The following is a 16,857-nucleotide window of genomic DNA, read 5'->3' as shown; positions in this document are numbered from 1 at the left end:
CTGAAGTCCACGGGTCTTAAATTTTTTTTGACTTGCAACCAGGAGTGGGCTACTACCGGTTTTCTCTCTGGTTTGGGCAAACCAATTATTAATTTTATGGTTGGTTCAGCAAACTGGAAAATCCCACCCCTGGCTGGCCCCGCCTATCCCACCTCTCCAGGAGTCCCCAAGTGGCCCATTTTGGATCCCAGGTAGGTGCCAGGCCAGGGATGGGATTCAAAATTTTAACAACTGGTTCTGTGGGTGTGGCTTAGGTAGTGGGCATGGCTTGGTCTTCATGTTATTGGCTGGGTGTGGCCAACTCAACATCACTCACATCGAGGCACGCATCTCCTCGCCTGGCCTCTCATGACTGTGGGGATGCTGCAACAGTCGTAAGTGTGAAAACGGCCATAAGTCACTTTTTTCAGTGCCATTGTAACTTTGAATGGTCACTCCATGCAAGCAAAGTACCAGCAAAGGAGGGGGAAAAAAAACTCCAGAGAAGTTCCAGAGACAGGAAGTCTAGTCCTGCCAAGAATGTAATAAGGGTTAACGGAGAAGCAGTTTCTGTAAGCAACACCAGAATGTTTCCTTCCTGCCTTCCTTACAGGATTAGGCCAGTAATTTCTTCTAACAACCGGTTCTCCGAACTGCTTAGAATGTTAACAACCGGTTCTAGCGAATAGGGGAGAACTGGTAGAATCCCACCCCTGTGCAGGGCGCACACGGAGGCTCAGGGAAGGTGGGAAAATGGGCCTCCCGGGAAGGCCGGAAATGGGCCCGTTTCTGGCCTCAAGAGAGCCTCCGGAGCCTGGGGAGGCCAACATGAAGGAAAGCCTCGGGAACCTGGGGAGGGTGAAAACGCTCCTTCCCTGCTGTGGTACAGGAGGCCGACTAGGCCAGGCCCAACATGGCCACACCCACCCAGCAACCGGGCACAGAACCGTTTAAATTTTTTTGAACCCCACCTTTGCTTTACAATCACAATTTTAGGTTCAATTACAAGAACCGCCTGCAGATAAAAAAGCGAGCATTAATTTAAAACACAACACACACACTTTAAAGGTCTGGTTCTCAAGGTTGTGTTTCCTTTTTATTGCAAAAACTCACATCCAGACTTGGCAAAAAAAAAAAAAAAGGTTTTCAATAACACAGCACAAGAACAGGCAATCTTCCAGAAAAAAAAAAGTACAAGTTACAAGCGTGTGCTCTTTCGGTTGTACAAAAATGGACAACAAACCCTGTTTGATTTGTGTTGCATTGTGGTTTTTTTTTCCCCTGCGCAACTTTGCAGGCGTTGTGGGTTTTTTTTTTTTAAACACAAGTCCCGCGTTTGAACATGTCGCGGTTTTTAGGCTTAATGACATTCAGAGAGTGCGACCCTCACACAGGCTCGTAGCTGATGGCAGCATAAATACTGAGAGGATGTCACAAGTAGTCCCCCCCGCAGTTTTGAACGGCGACAATTAAGGGAAGAGTAGGGAGAGTTGTGGAGTTGTGGGAGAGATGAAACAGAAAGTTTGAGGCCTGAGCCTCCAGTTTCTGCTCGGGAGAGGAAGCCGGAAAGATTTCCGAAGCTTGTCACAAGCCATATTATTCCAAATTAAATTGAAACACGTACATCTAGAATGCAGCGGAATATAAACATCGGTATTTATCCTGGAACCACTGTTCTCACAAAAGTTTCCCCGTTGCTTGAGTAGTGCCGTTACGGAACAAGAAGAGACAAATTTTGTAATATTATCTCCGCTGGGTATTTTCGGCAAGGGTCAGATCCCAGCCCAAAGTGATTGGGTGACCCCTTGCGTGGACAAACGAGGCCTCGGGCCACTGAGCTACCCGGCCTCGCCCGTCGTAGGATGCTCGGAGGGACCAAAGGATTAGAAAAAGGAAAAAAAAAATCTGAGTAACTCACATGGTGGTTATGTACACAGCAGATTCCACTGTCAAAGGAAATGTTTTGGTCACACCAAAACGGGGAGGGGGGGGGGGTTGATGTACAATTAAAAGAAGCAAACAATTTTGTTGGAAGCTATAGTTAAGACCAAGGCCTTGAATTTTTCATCTCATTTGATGTGCAATTAAAAACAACAACAAAAATACAGCAATTCCACCCCACCCCCCAAAAAACACCCTGAATTTTGTTGGAAGCCATAGGACAGAGGCCTTGAACTCTTCATCCCTCCTAAAATGATCAATTGATCAATTTTTATCGATGATCCCAAAAGATACATAAAAGAACGGATTTGAGCCCCGGTGAACAGAAAGGCCACATCCATATAATGTTCTTGGCAAGAATGCAGAAGGGGATGTTTGGCTGACTTCCCAGGCTAGTCTGTGGCTCTAAAATTTCCTGGTGGTCTCCCATCCTGCACAATATATTTTTCCCCCCAAGATGTGCTATGTGAAACCAATTCAAGTTCCTTCATGCTGTTTCCAGTGCCTTGTAGTTTTTCCCACCCACCCCTGTTGTGTTTAAAAAGAAAGGAATTGCCAGAGGCTTTCAGGAGCCACAGGAAGCTTTAGGAGCTCAGATTATATACCTCTGATTTAGAGGAACCTGCTAATACTTAAATAACCATCACAAAGTGATTTTTTTAAAAAAAGAAACACACACATTGAATTGGAAACAGGTACCCCAAACTTTGAATGGCAGTCTTTCTGTACAAACAGAAATACACAATGCAAAAATGGCAAGGCAATAAAGTCAATTATTGCATTACCACAGCCATTGGCCCTTACTATAGTAGGTATTCGTACCACCTACACATTCTTTACTCAAGGGAGCAGGGGCGAAAGATTAAGTGACTGGAAAAGGGAGAAAAAATCCCCAAACAGTGCAAAGGTTTTGCTCCAACTCGGCGTTAAATCGTGATTTTAGGAGCCATTGGGCCCAAAGGCCTCCCTCTGGTATTTCTTAATAAATTACATATAGGTTTACTCACTACGAGTGAATACGATAACATGTGTGAATCCACTTACAACAGTCCTTCCCTTAGCTCTGAGCAACTAGTCTCACACCGAAGTCTCAGAATCAAGATATGTGGGTTTTTTTTCTTTTCTGTTTTTTTTTAAATAAAAAAAAGAGTCTTTTCTTGTCGAAAACCCTCCAACGTAAACTGTTGGGTGCAAGATTTTTTTTTTAAATCCGCAGGACAACTTCCGGAGGGTTAGGGGGATCTTGGTGGATGTAGTTTCTTAAAGATATGACAATATGCCATACTTGGAGAAGTAAGTCACAGACTTATTTCAAAATGAAGGATCGTTTTCGCTTCCATCTAAAGGAGGGAGACAGAAAAAGGAAGAGAAAGATCAGTCAGTGGATAGAAAAGCTCCAAGCTCCAAACTCAAATCACGTGCTTTCTGGTGCCTGCTCCCCCACTGTAAGGACTAGAAGCTTGTTTCTGAATCTGAGATTGGTTATTCTCAGGATTTCTTTCTTGGCCAGCAGGCTGAAATTCTGGGAGTTGAAATCCATAAAGCTTAAAACGTGCTGGCTGGGGAATTTTGGGAGTTAGGTGGTTTTTTTTAAAAAAAGTTTTTGTTTAAATATGCTGCTAATCCAGCCACCTTGGGCCCCAATTCTGTAGGGCCTCCTCCTGCTGGGAATGGGGACTCTCTCGCCTCCCCTAATCCTGTCTGTCAAGACTCTCCCTCATCTAGGTCAGGGTTGCCCTTAAGGGGCTTTTTCCAAAAGGCAAATGGACTTCCTGGGTTTCTTTTTTCTTAGAAAACATTTTGCTTCTCATCTAAGAAGTTTCTTCAGTTTCCTTGAATGAGAAGCAAAGCATTTTCAAAGAACAGGAAAGAAAAAATATGAAAATAAGGAAAGGAAAGAAGGAAGGAAGGAAAGAAGGAAAGGAAAGAAGGGAAGAAAAGAAAGAAAGAAAAGGAAGGAAAGGAAGGAAGGAAGGAAGGAAGGAAGGAAGGAAGGAAGGAAGGAAGGAAGGAAGGAAGGAAGGAAAGAAAAAGAAAGAAAAAGAAAAAAAAAAGAAAGAAAAAAAGAAAAAGAAAGGAAGAAAAGGGAAGGAAAGAAAGGAAGGAAAGGGAGAAAGAAAAGAAAAAGAAAGAAAGAAAGAAAGAAAGAAAGAAAGAAAGAAAGAAAGAGGAAAGGGAGAAAGAAAAAGAAAGAAAGAAAGAAAGAAAGAAAGAAAGAAAGAAAGGGAAAGGGAGGAAAGAAAGAAATGAAGAAACGAAAGGAAGGAAAGGGAGAAAGAAAAGAAAGAAAGGGAGAAAGAAAGGGAGAAAGAGAAAGAAAGAAAGAAAGAAAGAGAAAGAAAGAGAAAGAAAGAAAGAAAGGGAAAGGGAGGAAAGAAAGAAGTGAAGAAACGAAAGGAAGGAAAGGGAGAAAAGAAAGAAAGAAAGGGAAGAAAGGAAAAGAAAAGGAAGGAAGAAAAAGAAGGGAAGGAAGATAGAGAAGAAAAAGAAGAAAAGGAGGGAAGAAAAAAGAAAGAAAACAAAAAGAAGGAAGAAAAAAGGAAAGGAAGGAAATGAGGAAGGAAGGAAAAGAAGATAAAGAAAAGAAAGAAGGAAGGAAAAGGGAAGGAAGGAAGAGAAAAGCAAGAAAAAGAAGGGAAGGAAAAAAGGAAAATAGAAAGAAAAAGAAAGGAAAGAAAGAAAGAAAGAGTCAAGAAACTCCAATTGCCTTTTGAAAAAAAAAACCTTTAGGACACCCCTTACTCTTGCTCCCCTGCCGCCTGCCCTGCCCTGGCTCCCCAAATTTGTTGCCTGCCACCCTCCAGCACCCCGCTTACCTTCCTGGAAGCCGTCCGGCCTTTGGCTCTGGAGTTGATACAACTCATCTAACCCCTCACAGGGTGAGTTTGAGGCACGTGTCTCAAAGGCTGTTTCGAAGGAGGTCAGGTCCTCCAAAAAACATGGCTCTTCTGGAGCCAATTCCATCCTTGGCGAGAGAGCAAAAGCTCCGGGGCTACTATCTTCGGTGTCCAAGCCGATTGGACTACTGACGTCGCCACCGCAGAACTGGTGGTGAGGGCACCTCATCCCTGCCCCACCTTTCTCGAACAGAAAGGACGACAGGTCTTGCAGGAGGGTCTCGAGAGCGTTCTCGTCCACCAGGAGGTCCTCCTCCAGGCAGGTCAAGAGAGAGAAGTCAACACTCCTCCAGGTTTTGGGCCGTTGGAAATCCGGGCGAGGTTCCGGCACAGGAAACAGTCCGGGGCCGGGCACCGGTGGGTCCTCCTCTCGGAGAGCCCCACGGACGTCCTCGGCACGTCCTCGGGAAGCGGTGGAGCCGAAAGTCTCTGCCAGGCTACAGATCTGCTGCGCCAGCCGTTCGATCTCGTTCTTCTCCTTCTCAGAGTAGTGGAAGAAGGTTTGCTTGATGGGCGAGGCCTCCGGCGTCAAGATCCCCTCGGGTACCATAGGCACATCCACATAGAGGGGACCTCGGATCTCTGGCAAGCTCATGACGGCACAGCCCCTGTTACCGGGGCTGTCTGGAGTCGGGGGGAGTTTCTCATAGAGAACATTGCAGGGTTCTTGGGCGTAGAACAGCTCGGTCACGGCAGCCAGGCCGGCGGGAGAGTTGGCGCTGGACGCCGTGCCCGGAGGCAAGGCCACGGGGCCACCTCCGTAAACCTCCGGAGTTCCGAAGAGGAAAGCTGAACTCTGGTGTGGGGTATAAGGAGGGGTGCAGATCAAATCTTTCGACGCAGGTTTGCCGCCGGGGGGATTCTCGCTCGAAAACGCCTGTCCGTAACCTCCTTGCGGAAGGACGACATACCCAAAGCCCGGTTCTTTGACGAGCAGGCTGAGAGAAGAACCTGGCGGGGCATCCTCTATGGAGGAGATATTCCCAGGTTCCATCATCTCTTCAGGCAGGCCTTCCGGAGGCTCGCCGAACGCCGACGGGCCTTCAGGGACCCCGGCGGTGCTGAAATCGAAGGTCGGGGCCGCGAGCGTGGCGGTGGGAGTGCCGGCACCCGGTGTGAAGACTTGATCAGGGCTGGACAGTTGTCCGGGAGACAGAAGGCTTTCCAGAAAAGTGGTGCTGCTTTCAAGAGCGTATGGGCCTTGGGATCCTTCAGCGGAGAGTTGCTGCTTCAGGCACCAGGCTTCGGAATCGCTGCGGAGAAAAGAAGAAGGGAAAGTTAAGATGGAGGCTCTGCAGAGACTTCTCATCGTCAAGACAGCTGGGAATCAAATACACTTTACAACCGCGATCAATGTTTTGCGAAGTGAGAAATTTGCGCAGCAAGTTCAGGGGCCCCTTTGACGACTTTCCTTGCCCCCTTGGTTAAGGGAATCCCTGCGGTTGTTCAATTAGTAGCCCCTTTGTTAAGCGAATCCGGCTTCCCCATTGACTTGGCTTGTCAGAAAGTCGGCAAAGGAGGGAAAATCATGCTCCCCCCCTCCCCGGGGCGCTGCAACCGTTATAACTCTGAGTCAGTCGCCGAGCGGCTGAATTTTTGATCACGTGACCATGTCGAGTTTGGAGACCCCTGATTTAGAGTTCTGCAACGGATGAGCTCTCCTGCCTGATTTCCTTATTTGCAAGGTGCTTCCACTGCAAAGGGGCATCAGGAGTTGGAAGCAAGTGAGCTGGAGGCCAAACAGGGGTGCAGCGATTTAAAGCAAAGATGGCCGATTCGTTTGTTTTCTGATCGTGCCGTTTTAAGCCTCTGTATCCTGCCTTGAGTCACCTAGGTGAGAGGGGCAGCTGTACAAAGGGTTTAAAATCAGTGCCAGAATGAGAGCGTAATTTGGTGTTGTGGAAGGTGCTGGACTAGAAACCAGGAGACAGTGAGTTTTAGTTCCACCTTAGGCATGAAAGCCAACTGGGTGACTTTGGGCCAATCACCAGGAGACGGTGAGTTCTAGTCCTACTTTAGGCATGAAAGCCAACTGGGTGACTTTGGGCCAATCACCAGGAGACGGTGAGTTCTAGTCCTACTTTAGGCATGAAGGCCTGCTGGGTGACTTTGGGCCAATCACCAGGAGACAGTGAGTTCTAGTCCTACTTTACGCAGGAAAGCCAACTGGGTGACTTTGGGCCAATCACCAGGAGACGGTGAGTTCTAGTCCCACTTTAGGCAGGAAAGCCAACTGGGTGACTTTGGGCCAATCACCAGGAGACGGTGAGTTCTAGTCCTACTTTAGGCAGGAAAGCCAACTGGGTGACTTTGGGCCAATCACCAGGAGACGGTGAGTTCTAGTCCTACTTTAGGCATGAAGGCCTGCTGGGTGACTTTGGGCCAATCACCAGGAGACAGTGAGTTCTAGTCCTACTTTAGGCAGGAAAGCCAACTGGGTGACTTTGGGCCAATCACCAGGAGACGGTGAATTCTAGTCCCACTTTAGGCAGGAAAGCCAACTGGGTGACTTTGGGCCAATCACCAGGAGACAGTGAGTTCTAGTCCTACTTTAGGCAGGAAAGCCAACTGGGTGACTTTGGGCCAATCACCAGGAGACAGTGAGTTCTAGTCCTACTTTAGGCAGGAAAGCCAACTGGGTGACTTTGGGCCAATCACCAGGAGACGGTGAATTCTAGTCCCACTTTAGGCATGAAAGCCAATTGGGTGACTTTGGGCCAATCACCAGGAGACAGTGAGTTCTAGTCCTACTTTAGGCAGGAAAGCCAACTGGGTGACTTTGGGCCAATCACCAGGAGACGGTGAATTCTAGTCCCACTTTAGGCAGGAAAGCCAACTGGGTGACTTTGGGCCAATCACCAGGAGATTGTGAGTTCTACTCCTGACTTAGGCATGAAAGCCTGCTGGGTGAACTCTGGGCCAATCCCTGTCTTCCACCTCACACTTATAAAGAACCAGTCCATATCTCAAGCCCAGAAAGAGTTCACAACGGTTACCTGATGACGTAGTTGTGAGAAACGATGGGGATCTCCACGTTCTCCAAGCGAAGCAGTGAGTAGATCCATATCCAGCTTATGCCATCTTTCGCTTGGAGCCGGATCACCATTTCGGTTTGTGCGTTGCTTTGGTCACCCACTGGAGTAACAAGTAAAGGAAAAAGGAAATGAGAGATCTGGTCACCTCAAACCGCTTCGCCCATCTGCTGTGGTTGCCCCAAAGGGATTGGATGAAAGGAGAAGGGTAAGAAACTCACACAGTCGGTAATGCTGGGCTGAAGCGTGGCTGAGATCTTCAGGATGGATCAAACCGTACCACGATTTACAGAAGAGTTCGCTTTTCTCAAAGCCCAGATGGAAGATCACGCTAGAAAATGAAGATAAAATAGAGATCAGGGCTTTGCAGCAAGCATGGTATTGGAGTTCCTTCCTCTACCAACATTTTCGATTTTGCTCCCAAGACATTGAAGTCTTCCTTGCTGATTTGTTTTGAGTTTTGAACCAGTTTAATCTTCTAGACTTGGCTGCTTGAATGTCAACTCCCAGAATCCCCCAGCCCACAACTCAGTTCCACCTATCGTCAAACACTGGTCAGAAGAGAAGTCTCAACTTTGTGGGGCCTCCCTGAATTCTTACACTTCCCGCTCTGAAAAAGTCCCATCTGAGAAGAATGACAATTCTTTTTTAAACTGAATAAGAAATAGTTGGGAAAAATAATACAGCAGATTTTTTTAGGCGTGCTTGTTTGCATCCACTCTGGTTATTATACGGTGCCATTTTTCCCTCTGGTGGATAGAAGAGGCTCCTTTCTTAAGAAGTCCATCAAATTCCTTCTTGGTCTTTCCTTATGTTCTTGTCGGTCCAGGGGTCTCTAACGTTACGATTTGTGGACTTCAACTCCCAGAATTCCCCAGCCATCATGGCTGACTATGGGGAATTCTGGGAGTTGAAGTCCACCAGCCTTAAAAGTTGCCAGATGCTGGCTGAGATATTCTGGGAGTTGAAGTCCACCAGTTTTAAAATTGCCAAATTTGGAGAAGTTAATCCTAACCTAATCCTAATCCTAAATTAATCCTAACCTTTCAACTTTTCCATAAGGCCTCTCACCTTTCAGAGATATCCACAATGACCAGGTCTTTTGTGTGGCGACTCTCAAAAGCAGACAGGAAGAACGAATTTTGACCCATTCTGGGCTTAGGGTCTAGAGGGGTGCAGAAGGCCGTGAAGACAGGATTGGTGGACCAATAAGAACCCGGAGGAGGTTGGTGGAAGTGACCGCGAATCAGAACCAGCTTGTTTCCTGCACTTTGACGCCGGATTGTCTTGGAAGTGTTGAAGTGACAACGGAAGAGACGTTCTGTTTTGGTTTGAGGGACAGAAGAAAAAGAAGAAGAAGATTGAGAAACCCGAAAAGACATAATACGTTGAAGCATACTCAAAACGATCATCTTGCTGAGCCTATCTCTATGTCGGCTTGCTGTCAGGATTCCGGCAGTTGCCCTAATTAAATCATGAGCCTCGAGCCAAACTTCAAAACCTATAATGAATTTATTAGATCCTGTCGGCAGGACCTGTTGGAAGCCAATTCTGAGACACATAATTCACTGTCATCCTTGACCCTGGTTCCCCCCACCCACCCCTTTGAGTGCATAATTCATATTCTCCAACAAAACACATCCATAGCCAAGAGTCATCAATCATGTTCTCCAATTAGAGATTTGCTTGGAAGAAACTCCGGTTGCCTAGTTACAATCTCTGCAAGTTATGAATGGAATGCACTTTTGATTCCAAACTGCTTCCCAGCTTTTTCAAATTCCTGCCCCCCCACCTTTCTGTTGGCAACTGTAAAACGGGCATAGAAACGTTTTATGAGTTGACACTCTAGCAGAAAGCATGGATCTGTTCCACTCTCCTAGACTTGGCAAATCGTATTATTTTTTCTGCTTGAAATGTATTTCTAAATAAATTTCTTAATCACAGTTTACAAGAATGGAGTTAATTTCCTCTGATTGGAAAACTCCATGCTAGAATGACATTTTCAATCTTGGCCACTTGAAGATTTGTGGACCTGGGAAGCAACTATGGTTGACAAGCAGTGGCCTTAAGGCTTGTTGTTCTCCAGAAAATGCCATGCTGCTTTTTCTCCATACTCCATCACATTCATAATGTTATCGGCTCCCAAATGTGAGTTTTTTTCTGGTAAAAGCTGAGCTTTCATAGCTTCTCCCTCGAATTAAGCTCGGCAAGGCATCGTTCTGTTCTAACATGCCACCTGTCAACTTTTAAATAGTCAACCACGCTAATTTAAATTCCTTTCCCAACCACAATGTCTACTGCTTCCCTTCTCTCCTGCACAACACTCATTCCCACAAAGGAACACCTACCGGTATTTAATGGAGAAGGCAATGCCAATTGAGTCTTCATCACTAAATGATCTGCCGGATCAATAATGTCGTAGATGCTGTCTCCTTGGGCCACTAAATCCACCTGCAGGCATAAGGAAGAGGACAAACAGTTGTGAAATTGAACTCTTCTCTTAGTCATGGAGTCATCAGAAATCTTAGCTTCACATAGGATCTCCAAAGTCAACCGACTTTCATAAATGCATTTACTCCCACTGAGAAAATAATCTCTTAAGAGCTATCAATGTTATGGACAAACTGCTTATAGAGACCATAGGTCTAATTTAATAAGCCCCAGCCTTGGAGAAACCAAAAGGCTATGGCTTCAATGAAATGCTCTTGTAATACAGCGAAACAAAAGGCTAGCCTGCTATTAAACCCAGGATAATTCAGAGGAGTGCTGTCATTTCCCCTATTTTACAGTAAAGGTACCACTCTCCCCTCTTCACAAGTCTGCTGGTACGTACCATAGAATGCCCCAAGTGCTCGGCCACGCTCTCCGACACATAGATGAGTTTGCCTTCGCCCGTGAACGCCAAAAGGAAACCGGGAAGGGTCTGCATGAAATCATCTAAGTCCTGGGAAGAAAGCAAGCTCTCCAAGCTTTCCAAAGTCGCACCTGTTGAGAAACAGTGACAGGGGTTTCATTAATATTATTATTATTATTATTATTTTTAAATGCCCTCTCTTTGCATCTCATAAGTCGAGGGAGAGGAACTGTAAGGGTTTTCAGCACCACGGATAACTGTTCCTACAACGAAAGTCTTAGGTGGCTGTTTCAGCACCATGGATAGCAGCCCAGTGCACTCCCCCCTTGGCCGTTTCAGCACCATGGAGAGAGACCTGTTGAGTTTCCAAGGAAAGGCACTTCAGGAAGGAAGCAGCCCCTTACCCAACTTCAGAAGTAAACCCACCCACCCCGGCTCTTAGATTCCCCCTTCCCCGAGCCCTTCGGCAGTCTTCTGAATCTACCTTTGGAGAAGAAGATGGACTTCCGAGTATAGATGCAAGCCAGCGACATGATGTGCAGATAAGAGAGCCGAAGTTTATCTCCTTCGGCAATCGGCAACAGGTCCTTGAGATGTCTGATTTCCGCGTTGATTTGATCCCGCCGTGCCTTGGAGGCTCCTTTCGTGGACCGGTACATCTCGGCTGGGAAGAAGATCCGTGCAGCTCAGCCGCTTCCGTCTTTGCGCCCTCTCTCTCTCTCTCTCTCTTTCTCTCTCTCCGATGCCTGCCTGTGGATCTGTTGAAGAGCCTGCTTTCCATCTTTATAGGCGGTTGGAAGTGTGGGCACTGGCATATTAAGGAAAAACGGGGCGGGAAGAATTGTTCAGATCAATGGAGGGAGAGGGTTGCAGACCCAGCTCCCCCACCCGCTTCCATGGGCTTGGGGGAACCCTACGTCACTGGCTTCTGAATGACGTGGTGAGAGGAGGGGAGGCTGGAGGAGGAAACGAAGGAAACACTGCACCGAATTAGGAGACAAAACGAGCCTTGAGTGTTGGAATCACATCTCTGCGTGCCTGACTCTTTCCCTCTCTCTCAGTCCCAAAGATTTAGTACTGGCACTAACATCTTCTTCCTTCTTCTCTTTCCTTTCTTGCCAAAACAAAGGCTTGTTCTTTCTCAGATCCTCTTTTTCTTTCCTTCCTTCCTTCCTTCCTTCCTTCCTTCCTTCCTTCCTTCCTTCCTTCCTTCCTTCCTTCCTCCCCTTACTTCCTTCCTTCCTTCCTTTCCTTTCCTTCCTTTCCTTTCCTTTCCTTTCCTTTCCTTTCCTTTCCTTTCCTTTCCTTTTCTCTTTCGTGTCTCTTACTCAAAAGCTACGTAGCCAATCTTTTTGCTTTGGTGTTATTCTTTCCTCTTTTTCCTTTTTCTTTCCTTCACAATCTTTTTCTCGATCTTTGTCAGGCCCAAAGTAAAATGGGTCTGATTTATTCCAGATTTCTTCACCATTGCTCTTAAAAGCCCCAAGACTAGAGAGAAAGGGGATGTCCAAATTGCAGTTATAGGCCTGAAACGTGTGAAAAATCCACGTAGAATGGTGTGTGTGTGTGTGTGTGTGTGTGTCTATATCTCTCTCTATTCATCTCTATCGATCGATTGATCTATATCTATATGCCTCTATCTATCTATCTATCTATCTATCTATCTATCTATCTATCTATCTATCTATCTATCTATCTATCTATCTCTATACCCATCTATCTAATCTCTATCTCTCTCTCTCTCTCATCTATCTGTCTATCTATCTATTATATAAAGGGGGCATGTGTGATTGTTTATTTTCCCCTGGTTGTAAGGTTGTAGTTTAAAGAAGCTATTCTTGATGCAGTCTCTTAAAAAAAAAGAAATATTTACTAGCAGCATTCCGGGGGGTGGGGGGGTTGAATCTGTTCTTTTCTCTTTTTTCCAAAATTATTATTGTTGATTTTTAAAAACTTTTCTGAACAGATTGACATTTCTCTCTCCCATTTAGTCAAATAAAGTGTTCTAAGCATATCTTTACTTAGGATTTCTGTCCAGGAATTTTCCCTCCTCCCCCCAACCCCCCATCCCCCAAAAAAGCCACCAGAAAGGGTGAGACTATTCTGGATTTCTTTTAAACTTCCCAGTAAATAAACAAGCCAGGCCTTAAATAACGTTCTCTTCTGTGAAGGCCAAAAATAGATCCTGCAAAAAAAAGGAAAGAAAAGGTTCTTTTTGAGCTCTGCGGTTGCTAAGCAACCATGAAAAGTGACAGCATTCTGTCTCCCATTTGGGGTGATTCTTATTCTTCTTCGTTTTTCTTTCTTTCTTTACTTCCCCCCCCCCTCTCCTTTGCAGAGATAACCTAAATTAGTTAGCTTGGCTTTTGCACAAATCTCTCGTTCCATATAAGGCGTGAAAGCTGAGGTGAGGTGGGAGGGGACTGGCTCTTTTTGTGGTTTGGAGGATCCTGCCCTTGTTTTGGAAGTTGCCAGAAAGAAGGAGAGATGGAGGGATGGAGAGGGGAAGTTAGAAGCTGTCCCGCAAAACTATGCAGGATCCTGTCTTAAGGAATATTGTCTTCGCTTTTCTCTCTCCTTCCTTCCTTCCTTCCTTCCTCCCCATTACTCCTTCCTTTCCCTCCCCTCCTTCCCTCTTTTCATCCTTTTCCTTCCTTCATCCCTCCCTTCCATCTTTCTTCCCTTCCCTCCTTCTCTTTTCTTCATCCATCATCCCTTTCCTTTCTATATCCCTCCTTTTATTTTTTCCTTCCTTCCTTCCTTCATCTCTCCCTTCCCCTTCCTTTTCTTTCTTCCCTCCCCTCCCCTTTCCTTCCATATCCCTCCCTTCCCCTTCCTTCTTTTCCTTCCTTCCATTCTTCCTTCCTTCCTTCCCTCCCTTCTCCTTCCCTTTCTGCCTTCCCTTTCTTCCTCCTTCCTTCCTTCCTTCCTTCCTTCCTTCCTTCCTTCCTTCCTCCCTCCCTCCTTCCTTCCTTCCTCCTCCTCCCTCCTTCCTTCCCTCCCTTCTCCTTCCCTTCTCTGCCTTCCCCTTTCTTCCTCCCTCCCCTCCTTCCTTCCTTCCTTCCTTCCTTCCTTCCTTCCTTCCTCCCTCCTCCTTCCTTCCTTCCTTCCTTCCTTCCTCCTCCCTCCTTCCTTCCCTCCTTCTCCTTCCCTTCTGCCTTCCCTTTTCTTCCTCCCTCCCTCCTTCCTTCCTTCCTTCCTTCCTTCCTTCCTTCCTTCCTTCCTCCCTCCCTCCCTCCTTCCTTCCTTCCTTCCTTCCTTCCTCCTCCCTCCTCCTCCCTCCTCCTTCCTTCCTTCCTTCCTTCCTTCCTTCCTTCCTTCCTTCCTTCCTTCCTTCCTTCTTCCTTTCCTTTCCTTTCCCTTCCCATCACCCAGTGCCATAATAGCTCCAGTTAGTTATGTGTGTTGATTTTCCAAGGAGAAGAACTTGACAGTTATACAATTATCACTTTTCTGCAATGCAGACAGACTGTTTATGCAACCGACTGATCCAGGAACAGCAATTCCTAAAAAGTTCCCTTTGACTCTAGTGTTGTCTTTCTGGGCAGAACCAGAAACGAGCCGACAACACTTCAGATGCAAAGAAATGGAACAGATGCAAAATTTGCAAATTCCAAGCTGCAGATTCAGTTGGAGGACCAGGGCAGGTGGATTTTACAGCCTAGGAATCCCTGCAAGATTCCACGTTCTATGTTCGTGTTCTCTGTTCTTTGGAATGAAAACCTTGGGCTTTTGCAAAAAAGAAAAAGAAACAACTCGTGGGGAGATTGTCAAAACATTGTCAAGCCATGCAAGGCCTTGCCAATTTGGGCTGGTCTCTAGCCAGGTCAGACTTGATTAGGATTTGATGTGGAGACCACATGGAAGGTCAAGGATGTTGCAAGGGGGCAGGGCAGGGTATCACTACTTCAACCTCGCCAAGAAAATCGCATGGACATAGTAGCCATGAAGTTATCAGGAGCCACGTTTGATTTGTAGGATCCTACGAAAGCTTCTTGAAAGCACCAGCAGGTGGCAGCATTTGGCTGACATTGCCTGGGGCTGCAAGCTTAAACAGGCCAAGGCCTGCTTAGGACATGGATGGAAGGCCACCAGGAGATCTCAGGAGTTACAGGCTGGACTGAGAAGTTAAAAACAAACAAACCATGGTGGGAATAGTCAGTGGCCTATCACATCTACACAACTGCCAATCAAACTACCTGGACTTTATCTGGGATGAGAAGAGGAATTAAACTTGCTTTGACACTTTGATTTTTCTCTTGTTACAGGTTGTCCTTGACTTACGACCACAATTGAGGCCCAACATTTCCATGGTTCAGGGAGACATTTGCGAAATGAGTTTGGCCTCCATTTTACGACCCCTCTTGCCACAGTGTTTAAGGGATTCCTCGCGGTTCAATGTGACACGGTTGCTAAGTGAACTGGGCCTCCCCATTGACTCTACAATCACCCATTTAGTGACCGATTCAAAGTTACAGCAGCACTGAAAAAGCGACTTAGGGCCATTTTTCACACAAACCATGCAGCATCCCTGGGGTCACATGATCAAAATTAGGCCACTCGGCCACCGATTCATAAATATGACAGTTGCAATGTCCTTGGGATCATGTGATCCTCTTTGATGAACCACAGAAAGGGCGAGCCAGATTCACTTAACGACCAGGTCACCACTGCAGTGATTTGCTGAACGCCGGTGGGCAGGAAGGTAGGACGGTGGGGCAAAAACGTCACAACCGCTTAGCCCCCGAAATTGGGGGCCCAGTTGTGGTCATAAGTCGAGAACTACCCACTGTTGGGTTGGATAAAGCACGGTGACCAGGAATGCAGCTCATCGGCTTTCGTGAACCTGGGTTTAGGATGGGGTAGGTGAAAGTAGCCCAAGTATATGGGGGGTCAAGAAAGGAGAGACTTTGTGGGAACAGGGGGGGTTAGGCTAGAAGACCTCCAGGGCCCCTTCCAGCTCTAGACTGAAGGTGGCAGAATGAAAGGCAGGTCAACTCCCAGCTGAGCGTTGACTGGAACGGAATGAATCATTTTCGCATTGTGACTGTGAATCACTGCCATTGTGGCAATACTTGGTGGGCTTGGGTGAGGAGGGGGAAGAAGGGTTTAGAAAGGGGAGGGAGGGGAGAGAGAGAGAGAGAAACATTTGGGGAGGGGGCAAACTGGTGTCTGCAGAAGGGTTTGTTTTCCTGGTCCCCAATTTCTCCCCTTTTCCCTTCTTCAAATCCACCCTCTCCCTTTGCCAAAGTTGACTGCAGCTTTCTGTCTCCCCTTCACCTCTTTTCTGCTAATTTGGGTTCTGAATCAAGGAGCTAAAAACAGCAATGGGCCGGCTAAATTTAGCAGCTCGGAGTTGCGTATAGACACACACACATACACACACACACACAGAGAGAGAGAGAGAGAGAGAGCCTGCGCTTTGTAATTCAGGCTCTGTAAGTCGTCCAAGCAACCTTCTGCTGCAGCGTGTGGGGGCGGCAAACGCTGTAGCCGGCAGCCAGAGAACTGCCAGAAGAGAGAGAAGGGGGAGAAGACGAAAAGAGGGGGGAAAAAAATGAGTGGGCGGTTTTGCAATCGAGAGTCGTACTTTTTTTCCCCAATAAGGGGAGATCGTAAATAACTCAGCGAGAGAGGGAGGGGGGTTCGAACCCGGAAAAGAGACCTTTCGCAAACTGTATACTGTACACATCCAAGGAGAAAAAAAGAGACGGGAGTGATGCTGAGAAAGTGAATCCTGGAAGAATGTAAGATTTGTGTTTGCAAAGCATTCCCTGGCTTTGGGCCCGGGGCTATAACAGGGAGCCGTCGTGTTATGGCCACAGGTCTCCGTTGCTAAGCAAGGCCATGGTTTAAGGGAGGTTCGGCTTCCCTTTCTGGGCACAATTGTGTTCAACAGAATCGCTGCAGTGGTGACCTCGGCCCTCCGTCTTCCCCAGCGACTTCGCTGGTTCAGCAAAAGGCCATCGCAATAATCCTGGGACGTTGCAACCATCCTAAATGTGAGCCCGTTTGACCAAGCATCTGAATTTTGATCACGTTGACGACAGGATGGCTGCAACGGTCGTTAAGTGTGAAAAATGGTCATAAGTCCCCCTTTTTTTTTCAGGGGGTATCATATCTGGTAACTGTCTATGGAGATTCTCAGTCCTCC

General features: G+C 46.8%; 1 protein-coding gene across 1 annotated transcript; it reads right to left on the bottom strand.

Annotated features, from left to right (window-relative positions):
* Positions 1-1,048: 1,048 nt before the first annotated feature.
* On the bottom strand, positions 1,049-11,497 carry NPAS4 (neuronal PAS domain protein 4). The gene is made up of 8 exons (XM_087913719.1): positions 11,188-11,497; positions 10,683-10,834; positions 10,198-10,300; positions 8,921-9,170; positions 8,071-8,180; positions 7,814-7,952; positions 4,737-6,070; positions 1,049-3,260 (listed from the first exon to the last, which is right to left on the bottom strand). The coding sequence occupies exons 1-8, from the start codon at positions 11,360-11,362 to the stop codon at positions 3,232-3,234; spliced, it is 2,292 nt and encodes a 763-aa protein (XP_087769845.1). The 5' UTR covers positions 11,363-11,497; the 3' UTR covers positions 1,049-3,231.
* Positions 11,498-16,857: the final 5,360 nt, after the last annotated feature.

This window comes from Pseudonaja textilis, chromosome 16 (genome assembly GCF_049901715.1).
Source record: "Pseudonaja textilis isolate UNSWEBS1 chromosome 16, rPseTex1.2, whole genome shotgun sequence".
Lineage (NCBI taxonomy): Eukaryota > Metazoa > Chordata > Lepidosauria > Squamata > Elapidae > Pseudonaja > Pseudonaja textilis.
This window is presented reverse-complemented; position numbering and strand designations above follow the sequence as displayed.

What these genes read in the sequence shown, in the direction of transcription:
- NPAS4 (XM_087913719.1), bottom strand. Translation starts at nt 11,362, where the DNA reads ATGTACCGGTCCACGAAAGGAGCCTCCAAGGCACGGCGGGATCAAATC. An exon ending in GTCCATCTTCTTCTCCAAAG is followed by an intron (nt 10,835 to 11,187) that starts GTAGATTCAGAA and finishes GTTTCTCAACAG; the next exon opens with GTGCGACTTTGGAAAGCTTG. An exon ending in AGCCCAGCATTACCGACTGT is followed by an intron (nt 7,953 to 8,070) that starts GTGAGTTTCTTA and finishes TTGTTACTCCAG; the next exon opens with TGGGTGACCAAAGCAACGCA.